At 44.8% G+C, this 11,914-nt stretch overlaps 1 protein-coding gene across 1 annotated transcript in view; it reads left to right on the top strand.

The window, feature by feature from the left end:
* The window catches only part of syt1a (synaptotagmin Ia), a 126,594-nt gene extending 124,053 nt beyond the window's left edge, over window positions 1-2,541 (top strand). The window contains exon 8 of the mRNA XM_070901539.1: window positions 2,335-2,541. Coding sequence (XP_070757640.1) covers window positions 2,335-2,541 — 207 coding nt within the window. The remainder of the gene's footprint in view (window positions 1-2,334) is intronic.
* Window positions 2,542-11,914: the final 9,373 nt, after the last annotated feature.

Raw genomic sequence — 11,914 nt, forward strand, 5'->3', positions numbered from 1 at the left:
TGCGATATGTGTGCGCACTAGATTCGTGCAGCAGAGCTGGTCTCCAGTCGTCCTGGTTAACCCTTGCCACTGGACCAAGACCTTGCTCTGTCAAGCCCGTGTGGTGGCTGGTGTGCAACGGCCACCCCACGTTAAAACAATCCACGCACAGGCATCTCCCACCCTTCAACATGTAGTTCTGGATCTGGAATATTAGGTCCTTCATTGAAACATCTGGGAACTCATCCCTTTTCGGCATGGAAGCAAGTCATCCTCGCTTCGAGGGACCACCTATGATGATGTTTTAGGCCTTTTGACCATCGAGACATCACAACCAAGATGAAGCCTGGCCTTGCAGCGGGTGTCATGGGCTACCAGTTTGGGGGCAGAAATCAGGCCCCAATTCAGCACAGGCTGATTAGATAAATTAGGACGATACCAGGAGTGCCAGCCGTGGCTCAGTGGGCAGCACTCTTGAGCACATAAAATCTAGGCTGACACTCCCAGTGCAGTGCTGAGGGAACGCCGCACTGTCGGAGTTGCTGTCTTTTGGATGAGACGCCAAATCGAGGCCCCTTCTGCTCTCTCAGGTGGATGTAAAAGATCCCAGGGCACTATTTCGAAGAGGAGCAGGGGAGTTATCCCTGGTGTCCTGGCCAATACTTATTCCTCAATCAACATAGGTGGAGGAGAGAGAGAGCCTTGGAGGGGGGGGGAGGAGGAGGAGAGAGGGATAGAGAGAGAGAGAGAGAGAGAGAGAGAGAGACACACACACAGAAGGTGGTGGTGGGGGGAGGGGAAATCGGAGGGGAGAGGGGGAACTCACAGAAGATAGATCACGTTCTTCCAACCTCCTGGTACATGTAAGCTCAGTGCGTGTGTTACAAGGGACATCGTTGGGGTGGATGAAATCCAGAAGTCACAACAGTGTGACTATTCACTTCATAGCCAATAAACCTGTTAATAATCGGTACGCTCCAATAAACCTGTTAATAATCGGTACACAATGTCCCATCTATGGCGGCGGGGGGAGGGGGGGGGTGGGGATGTGTGTATGGTCATGTACTTGTGCTGGGGCAAGGGACTTCAGCTGGAACTTGGAGGCTTTTGGGGAGTTCTATCCTCTGTGGCTTCCAAAGTCAAAATGGATGGAATTACAAATTGAAAATTCACTCAGAACTTGGGTTGGGCAGTTCCAGTTACACATTCCAGAGGAACTTCAGGGTGTGGCTTATCCGCCAAGGGGTCCAATCAGCAATAGGTCATGTGATAATGGAGAGCAAATCAGAGAAACGGCTGCATTTCAGTTAGCACAAATGAACGCTTCCAAAAAAACACAGGCTGCCTATAGTGACACCCAGAATGTATTCCCTGCCCAGAATGGAGATGATTGGGTAATTCCCCTGTCAATCACAGCTGGAGGCCGCACTGTAAGTGACTGGGATTGATTTTACGCACGTAATTTGTATTATGTGACTATCAGTTGCTCAGTGCAGTTATACAGGGCATTGATGAGGCCACACCTGGAGTACTGTGTACAGTTCTGGTCCCTTGCCTTCGAGGGAGTGCAACAAAGGTTCACTAGACTAGTTCCTGGGATGGGTGGATTGTCCTAATGAGGAGAGATTGAGCTGACTAGGCCTGCATTCCCTAGAGTTTAGAAGAATGAGAGATGATCTCATTGAAACATATAAAATTCTTAAGGGGCTTGACAAGGTTAATGCTGAGAAGAGGTTCACTCTGGCTGGAGAGTCTAGAACCAGGGGTCACAGTCTCAGGATAAGGGGTCGGCCATTTAGGACTGAGATGAGGCGAAATCTCATCATTCAGAGGGTGGTGAATCTTTGGAATTCTCTGCCCCAGAGGGCTGTGGAGGCTCAGTCGTTGAGTGTATTCAAGACAGAGGTCGATGAATTTTGGGGAACTAAGAGAAATGAGGATAATGCGGGAAGGTAGAAGATCAGCGATGATCTTGTTGAATGGCGGAGCAGGCTTGAGGGGCCGAATGGCCTCCTCCTGCTCCTATTTTTTATGTTCTTATTTTGCTGGAGAATTACCCCTGCTTGTTTGGGGAGACTTTGCTGTAGTTTGGGTCAGGAGTTTGGAGACTCAGTTTGATTGGTCCCGGCCTCCAACTGATTGGCTGACACAGCAGTGTCAACGGTCACACCGTTAAATGGAATGGAAGCAGGCTGTTACACTTCAGGCATTACTTAACCTCACAGAGGCGCTAATGTCACGAAAGCATGGCCACAAACCGTGACAATGGGCAGAATTGGATGTGTGTAGATTAACAGGACATTTATTTGTTTTTCTCGTTTCCCCCGCCCTGCGCCCCCCCGTTTATTCTCACAGAAAGTGCAGGTTGTCGTCACTGTCCTGGACTATGACAAGATCGGCAAGAACGACGCCATCGGCAAAGTCTTTGTGGGCTACAACAGCACCGCGGCGGAGCTCCGCCATTGGTCAGACATGTTGGCCAACCCCAGGAGGCCCATCGCACAGTGGCACACCTTACAGCCCGAGGAGGAAGTGGACGTCACTCTGGGCATGAAGAAATGAAGAGCCTTGCCAGTGTCTCCTCCGATCAGTGCTGATCCGTTAGTGTGTGTAAATACCTCAAACTGCACCCCGCCAATCTATCCACTTCCACCTTGACTATTCCAGTAGTTTGTCCCCCCCCCCAACCCATCCCTTCTCCCTTCCCCGCATCTCGCCACTATTAAACGTAGGTGTATTTAAAGAAAAAAAGTTTGTTAGGGCCCTTCATCTCATCGGCACTGTCCAAAACCATCATCCTTTTAAGCAATATGATCTGTGTAGATAGAGCATGATTGAAATGATGTATCTCACAGTTGTACATATACCCGTTAAACGGAAAATGATTTCTAGTCTGTGTGGTTTGTATGTTGTTTAGCATTTCTTATTCTGTGCAATGTTTTTAATACGATGTTCAATTTTAAATTATACAAATTGACTGAGAAATAGGAAAGTCAATGCTATATATTATATGGGTTACATATTTCTTCTGCATTCCAGTGATTTCCTTCTTGTGAAGCCCATAGAGCAAGATGGAAACACACCTTAGTAAAGATCGGTGAGAGGACCACACCAAAGCCACCATAGCTGAGGCAGGTCCATCACTCTTTCCTGTACTAGATGCTCACTTCGGGAGGAGTTTTTAAATGTGTTTTCTTGTTATAGTGTAGGCAATGGCTCTATTATAAAGCTATCGGTCATTCCATTAGGGTCTAAAGAGTCTGTGTATCACTGTGACTGCCTGTGTGCTTAGAAAAGTAGAATCTTCAATGGGATAGCGGCAAGTTTACTCGATAAGTCATTTTTGATTCAGCCGTGTGGGCTTTTGTTTTTTGCCTGGATAATCATTCCTTTCTGCTGCCCTGTCGAGTTGACTGCGTGGGGCTTTGCGTACACAAATTCTACTCGGGACTACAAGGACCAATGCAGGACTGCAAGAGAGCTGTCGCTCACTCCCGAAGGGGAAATAAACAGAAATAGATGAAATCGCACAGCATCTTTTTTTCGAGCACTGTGCAATCTAAACACACACACACACACACAACTTCGGGAGGGGAGAAAATAAAGTATTCTAAAGTCTTTCAAAGTTCGAGTGAGCAGCGTGACGGACGCTTTAGTGAATCGACTGTTTTAGCGTCCACTTAGCTCAGGATTTTAATAAAAGTCACACAACTAGCACACTGCATCAGAAACTGCCACTGAGACCGGTAACGTGCGGGTTTAATTAACATGGTAAAGTCACAACTATATATATATATATATAAAAACACTGCCAAAGAAAGAATTACGATTCTTTCTAATAAGTCACAACTGGTGTTCCCTTGAAGCTGCGCGGCCGTGCAGGGTTCTGCGGGTCCCCTGGCTTTCAAACAGAAAATAAACCCGCTCCTGCCCGGGGGGAATTTAGAGGGAGCATCGGTCGCGACTTGCGTACAGCCATAACCAGAAGGTGCCCCCACTCCCTTCCACTCGCTCAGTCACGCCGTGTCTGGACCTGCTGGGAGACAAAAACACCACAACTCAATGTTAATCTTTACCGCAATGAAGTGTTGGGAAAAAGAAAGCATTAGCATAAGACGCTGTCGAACGATACTAGTTGCCTTGGTTTAGGATGATGTACATTACCCGCCCGCTTGAGTATTTTACGCGTGACCTTCCTACGTGCGTGGTAGAAATATTGCGGTGTTCTCGCTTGCGGGCTCTGTGAACCTTCATTTTTTGGTGAGGTGTTTATTTTTTCTCCAATTTCCGTTCACTATGTGTGTAGTGAATGACATTATGGAGTTCCTGATGTTTATATAAGACTTGATATTACACTAGTGTTCAATGAACCGTTTTATTTCCGGTTGATGTTTTAAATGAGTGTACAATTATGTGTGTTCACTAACTGTTTGTTTATATAAAAAAAAATAAAAGTTGATTTCAGATTTAAAGAAGGCTGTGTTGAATTGGTGCTCCGTGGTTGGTGGGGAGTTTGTACAGGGCAACAGCTGAACTATCTTTTGGTCATTTCAGCAGAAAAGTCGAGTGCAAAATATTTTTTCGACAGACAATTAAAAGTGGAGGAAGTTTCCTTGAACAGTACATTGCAGAACCAACTAAGGAGCTGGCTATCTTAGATCTGGTACTGTGCAATGAGACAGGATTAATAAATAATCTCCTAGTAAAGGATCCTCTAGGAAAGAGTGACCATAGTATGGTTGAATTTCAAATTCAGTTGGAGAATGAGAGAGTTGGATCTCAAACCAGTGTCCTAAGCTTAAACAAAGGAGACTACAAAGGTATGAGGGCAGAGTTGGCTAAAGTGGACTGGGAAAATAGATTAAAGTTTAAGATGGTTGATGAACAGTGGCAGATATTTAAGGAGATATTTCATAACTCTCAACAAAAATATATCCCAATGAGAAGGAAAGACTGTAAGAGAAGGGATAACCATCTATGGCTAACTAAGGAAATAAGGGATAGTATCAAATTGAAAACAAGGGCATATACTGTGGCCAAGACTAGTGGGAGGCTAGAGGATTGGGAAACCTTTAAAAATCAGCAAAAACAACTAAAAAAAATAGATGATGAAAGTAAACGAGCAAGAAATATAAAAAAAGATAGTAAGAGTTTCTACAGGTACATAAAAAGCAAGAGTGGCTAAAGTAAATGTTGGTCCCTTAGAGGATGAGACTGGGGAATTAATAATGGAGAACAGGGAAATGGCAGAGACTTTGAACAAATATTTTGTATCGATCTTCACGGTAGAAGACACTAAAAACATCCCAATAATGGACAATCAAGGGGCTATAGGTAGGGAGGAACTTGAAATGATCACAGTCACTAAACAAGAAGGACTCGGTAAAATAATGGGACTAAAGGCAGACAAGTCCCCTAGACCTGATGGCTTGCATCCTTGGGCTTTAAAAGAAGTGGCTGCAGAAATAGTGGATGCATTGGTTGTAATCTGCCAAAATTCCCTGGATTCTGGGGTGGTCCCAGCGGATTGGAAAACCGCAAATGTAACGCCCCTATTTAAAAAGGGAGACAGGCAGAAAGCAGGAAACTATAGACCAGTTAGCCTAACATCTGTCGTTGGATAAATGCTGGAGTCCATTATTAAGGAAGCAGTAAGCAGGACATTTGGAAAAGAATAATTCAATCAAACAGAGTCAGGATATGTTTATGAAAGGGAAAACATGTTTGACAAATTTGCAGGAATTCCTTGAGGATGTAACGAGCAGGGTGGATAAGGGGGAACCAGTGAATTTGGTGTATTTGGATTTCCAGAAGGCATTCGATAAGATGTCACATAAAAGGTTACTGCACAAGATGAAAATTCACAGGGTTGAGGGTAATATATTAGCATGGATAGATGATTGGCTAACTAACAGAAAATAGAGAGTTGGGATAAATGGGTCATTTTTCAGTTGGCAAACATTAACTAGTGGGGTGCCGCAGGGATTGGTGCTGGGGCCTCAACTATTTACAATCTATATTCATGACTTCGATGAAGGGACCGAGTGTAATGGAGCCAAGTTTGCTGATGATACAAAGATGGGTGGGAAAGCAAATTGTGAGGAGGACACAAAAAATCTGCAAAGGGATATAGACAGGTTAAGTGAGTGGGGAAAAATTTGGCAGATGGAGTATAAAGTGGGAAAGTGTGAGGTTATCCACTTTGGCAGAAAAAATAAAAAAGCAAATTTAAATGGGGAAATATTACAAAATACTGCAGTACAGAGGACCTGGGGGTCCTTGTGCATGAAACACAAAAGTTAGTATGCAGGTACAGCAAGTAATCAGGAAGGCAAATGGAATGTTGGCCTTTATTGCAAGGGGGATAGAGTATAAAAGCAGAGAGGTCCTGCTGCAACTGTACAGGGTATTGGTGAGGCCACACCTAGAGTACTGCATACAGTTTTGGTCACCGTATTTAAGGAATGATTATACTTGCATTGGAGACAGTTCAGAGAAAGTACACTCAGTTGATTCCTGAGATGAAGGGGTTGACTTATGAAGAAAGGTTGAGCAGGTTGGACCGTACACATTGGAGTTCAGAAGAATGAGAGATGATCTTATTGAAACATATGATCATGACGGAACTCGACAAGGTAGATGCAGAGAGGACATTTCTACTCAAGAGGGAATCTAGAACTAGGGGGCATAGTTTTAGAATAAAGGGTCCACCCATTTAAAACTGAGATGAGGAGGAATTTCTTCTCTCAGAGGGTTGTGAATCTGTGGAATTCTCTGCCCCAGAGAGCTGTGGAGCTGGGTCTTTGAGCGATAAGGGAGTAAAGGGTTATGGCGAGCGGGCAGGGAAGTGGAGCTGAGTCCATGATCAGATCAGCCATGATCTTATTAAATGGCGGAGCAGGCTCGAGGGGCCAAATGGCTTCCTCCTGCTCTTATTTCTTATATTATTCCCAAATACAGGTATAGAATTTAAAAGCAGGGAGGTTATGCTTGAACTGTATAAAACACTTAAGGTAGTTAAAAAAAGGCATATGGAATATTTCCTTTATTAGCCAAGGCATAGAATATAAGAGCAGGAATGTTATGATAGAACTGTATAAATCACTAGTCAGGCCACTGCTGGAGTACTGCATCATCATCATCATCATCCTCATTGTCGTCGACTCCGAGGGACAGCCTATGATGATGACTGCATGCAGCTCTGGTCACCATATTACAGGAAAGAAGTGATTGCACTGGGGAGGGTACAGAGGAGATTTACAGGAATGTTGCTAGGACTGGAGAATTGTTTTCTATGGAGCAGAGGAGCCTGAGGACAGATTTAATTGGGATGTTTACAATTATGAGGGGCCGAGATGGAGTGGATAGGAAGGACATATTTCCCTTAGCAGAGGGGTCAATAACCAGGGGCCATAGATTGAAAGTAGTTGGTGGAAGGATTAGAGGGGAGTTGAGGAGAACTTTTTTCACCCAGAGGGTGAGGGTCTGGAACTCACTGCCTGAAAAGGTGGTAGAGGCAGAAACCCTCACCACATTTAAAAAGTACTTGGATGTGCACTTGAAGTGCCGTAACCTACAGAGCTACGGACCAAGAGCTGGAAAGTGGGATTAGGCTGGGTAGCTCTTTGTACTCAATTATAACCCGGTCCTCAGTTTAACGTCTCATCCAAAAGACAGCACCTCTGATAATGCATCACTGGAAGTGTCAGCCCGGATTGGGAACTCATATCCTGGAGTGGGGTTTGAACACATGGCCTTCTGCCTGAGGAGATGAAACTGCTACCCAGTGAGCCAAGGCTATCAGTTAAGGTTTAATACTTGCCTTAGGAACATTAGGAACAGAAGTAGACCATTCAGCCCCTCAATTAGATCATGGCTGGTCTGTACCTCAACCCACATTTACCCACCTTTGTTCCATACCCATTGACACCCTTACCCAATAAAAATGTATCTCTCAGGAATTATCTGTCTTTCTAAAAAATGAATTTGCGCTGGGCGTCAACATAGGAATAAGCTTTTGGTCATCTGCCATCATTTCTTTTTATGTGGCTCAGTGTCAAATGTATTTGTTTTGTCTTATAACGCTCCTCTGAAGCACCTTGGGATGTTTTACTATGTTAAAGGCGCTATACAAATACAAGTTGTTGTTGTTAGATGACCATATTTGGATAAAAATGCTTGAACTTCCATATATGGTCAACAAAGTACAAAATGTTCTCAAAGTTTCCAGGAACACCACTCCCCCATACTAGTACACTACATTTCCATCCTGTGAATTATAGTGTGATTGTGTAAAATAATGTCCTTCTTTGTATCCAAGTGGAAGAACTTGACACTTAACAGTTTTGATCAGAACAACACGATGACGTTAGAATAACCTCCACACGAAACACCTTTACCTCACCATTTACATCCTCTGCACACTGTGACAGCAGCACTTTTTTTTATAGCTAAACATGAATTTCAAAGTTGCAACAAGCACTCTGAATATGCGAAATATACAGAACCAAAAACAGAGAACTTACAAAAGCAAAATACTGCGAGTGCTGGAATCTGAAATAAAAACAGAAAATGCTGGAAATACTCAGTGAGTCAGGCAGCATCTGTGGAGAGAGAAACAGAGTTAATGTATCAGGTTGATGACCCATCATCAGACCTGGGCCCCACACATTCCCTGCAGGTGAAACAGCGATTTACTTGCACTTCTTGCAAATTAGTATAATGTATTCGTTGCTCACGATCAGTCTCCTCGACATTGGGGAGACTGTCATGGACGCACATGCTGTTTGTAGCCACCAGATGGTGTCATTGTTGGAGGTCACTGAGCAACATGCACATGGTGCTGCTCTGGTATAAAAGGCCAGCCATTTTGAGAGTCAGTCACTTTGGGCCAAGATAAAGCGGAAGCAAGGTTCTACCTTGCTTAGTATTAACAGTACTCAGTTTGAACCTTTATTGCATACATAACAGAGACCAAACTCATTTATCACATTGCTGTTTGTGGGAGCTTGCTGTGCACAAAATGGCTGCCGCCTTTCCCTACATTACAACAGTGACTCGACTCCAAAAGTACTTCATTGGCTGTAAAGCACTTTGGGACGTCCGGTGGGCGTGAAAGATGCTATATAAATGCAAGTCTTTATTTTTTTTCAACCTTCGACAGGGCTTGACCTTCAATTGCGTGCCTCAATGTAAAGAAACATCTCGGTGACAGCCAGTTTAAGAGGGAGAACAACCATTTATTTTACCTCCTTCTTCATAGATGTGCCTCATCGTCTAAGCACAGGTCTTGAAACTGCAGGCAGGTAACGTTATTGTTGAGTCTTGATGACAACGCAGTTTCTGAACAGGAAAAATACATAAATACAATACATACATCGGGTGGTGCGATGAGGAGAGCTTAAGTCGATTGGGCCTCTACTCTCTGGAGTTTAAAAGAATGAAAGGTGTTCTCATTGAAACATAGAAAATTCTTAAAGTGTGTTGATGCTGAGAGGTCGTTTCCCCCGGGCTGGGGAGTCTAGAACCAGGGGTCACAGTCTCAGGATAAGGGGTCGGCCAATTAGGACTGAGATGAGGAGATATTTCTTCACTCAGAGGGTTGTGAATCTTTGGAATTCTCTACCCCAGAGAGCTGTGGCACTCAGAGGGTTGTGAATCTTTGGAATTCTCTACCCCAGAGGGCTGTGGAGGCTGTATTGTTGAATATATTCAAGGGGGAGATAGAAAGATTTTTAGACTCAGGAGGAATCAAGGGATATGGGGATTAGGCAGCAAAATGGAGTTGTGATTGATGATCAGACATGATCTTATTGAATGGTGGAGCAGGCTCAAGGGGTTTTCAGGCATACTCCAGCTCCTAATTCTTATGTTCTTATCTTAACCTTGCTGTAGAAATCAACCTACAATGAGATTCTGATTGAATAATGACACTGCCCAATGTTTATGCTGCATAACTATATTTGATTTGAAATTCACTCTGTCAGTATAAACAGGATAATCTCCATAAAAACCAGCCCAAGAAGGATTCTTACATTTTCGTAGCCTAGCCAGAGAGAATCAGTGACATTACACAGAATCACACAGTATGTACAGCACAGACACAGGCCATTCGGCCCATCGAGTCCGTGCCAGTGTTTATGCTCCACTCGACCCTCCTCCCACCCCTCTTCATCTCACCCCATCACCATATCCTTCTATTCCTTTCTCCCTCATGTGTTTATCTAGCCTCCCCTTAAATGCATCGATACTATTCGCCTCAACCACTCCCTGTGGCAGTGAGTTCCACATTCTCACCACTCTCTGGGTAAAGAAGTTTCTCCTGAATTCCCGAATGGATTTATTAGTGACTGTCATATATTGATGGCCCCTAGTTCCAGTCTCCCCCACAAGTGGAAACATCTTCTCTACGTCTACCCTATCAAACCCTTTCTTAATCTTAAACACCTCTATCAGGTTAACCTTCAGCCTTCTCTTTTATAGGGAAAACAGCCCCAGTGCGTTCAATCTTTGCTGATGGTTATAACCTCTCAGTTCTGGTACCATCTCAGTAAATCTTTTTTGTGCCTTCTCCAGTGTCTCTATATCCTTTTAATAAAATGAGCTAACAAATCATTACCTTGGCACATTCCTTGTCTCTTGTTGACTTTCTTTTATCTGAAGTAGACACACCTGATGATAATGTTCGCTGGTATCTAAAATGTATTTTTTTTAAGTCCGACATGTGTAAATCAATGTTATTGAATCTGATGAGTTAAAACCAAGACCTTAAATTTAGATGGCACCATCTGCCCCTTCAGAGTGTCGCAAAGGGCTTCACCCCCAATGAGTTACTTTTCAATTCTTATTTAAGCAAACAAGGCAGACAATTTATGCACAGCAAGCTCCCACAAACAGCAATGTGATAATGACCAGATCATCGGTTTTTAGTGATGTTGATTGAGGGATAAATATTGGCCCAGGACACCAGGGATAACTCCCCTGCTCTTCTTCACAATAGTGCCATGGGATCTTTTACTTTCACCTGAGAGGGCAGAGGGGACGTCAGTTTTAACGTCTCATCCGAAAGACGGCACTTCCGACAGTGCAGCGCTCCCTCAGCACTGCCCTGTCAACCTAGATTGTTCCGATCTGTAATTCTTTAATGAGCCTGCTATAAGTCAAATAACAGATTAAAACAGTGAGGAAGGAGGGAGGGAGGGAGGGAGGGGAGAGGAGGGAAAGGAGCAAAAGAAGACAGGGAAAGGAGTGAAATGCGGAGAGGGAGAGAGAAAGGTGTAGCGAGAGAGAGAGAGAGAGAGGAAGAGAGAGAGAGGAAGACAGAGAGGGTGTGAGAGAGGGAGTGAGAGGGAGGGAGTGAGAGGGAGGGAGTGAGGGAGTGAGAGGGAGGGAGTGAGGGAGTGAGAGGGAGGGAGTGGGTGAGAGGGAGGGAGGGGGAGAGGGAGGGAGGGGGAGAGAGAGTGAGAGGGAGGGAGTGAGAGGGAGGGAGTGAGAGGGAGTGAGAGGGAGTGAGAGGGAGTGAGAGGGAGTGAGAGGGAGTGAGAGGGAGTGAGAGGGAGGGAGTGAGAGGGAGGGAGGGGGAGTGAGAGGGAGGGAGGGGGAGAGAGAGGGAGGGAGGGGGAGAGAGAGAGGGAGGGAGGGAGGGGGAGAGAGAGAGGGAGTGAGAGGGATGGAGGGGGAGAGAGAGAGGGAGTGAGAGGGAGGGAGGGGGAGAGAGAGAGGGAGTGAGAGGGAGGGAGGGGGAGGGAGGGAGGGGGAGAGAGGAAGGAAAAAAGACTTACATTTATATACCACTTTTCACAACGGAAGGAAGTTGAATTTATATAGTGCTGTTCATGACCACAGGATTAACAGTGCTTTACAGCCAATGAAGTACATTTTGGAGTGTAGTCACTGTTGTAATGTGGGAAATGCGGCAGTCAACTTGCGCACAGCA

Source organism: Pristiophorus japonicus, chromosome 15 (genome assembly GCF_044704955.1).
Source record: "Pristiophorus japonicus isolate sPriJap1 chromosome 15, sPriJap1.hap1, whole genome shotgun sequence".
In the NCBI taxonomy this organism is placed as follows: Eukaryota; Metazoa; Chordata; class Chondrichthyes; family Pristiophoridae; genus Pristiophorus; species Pristiophorus japonicus.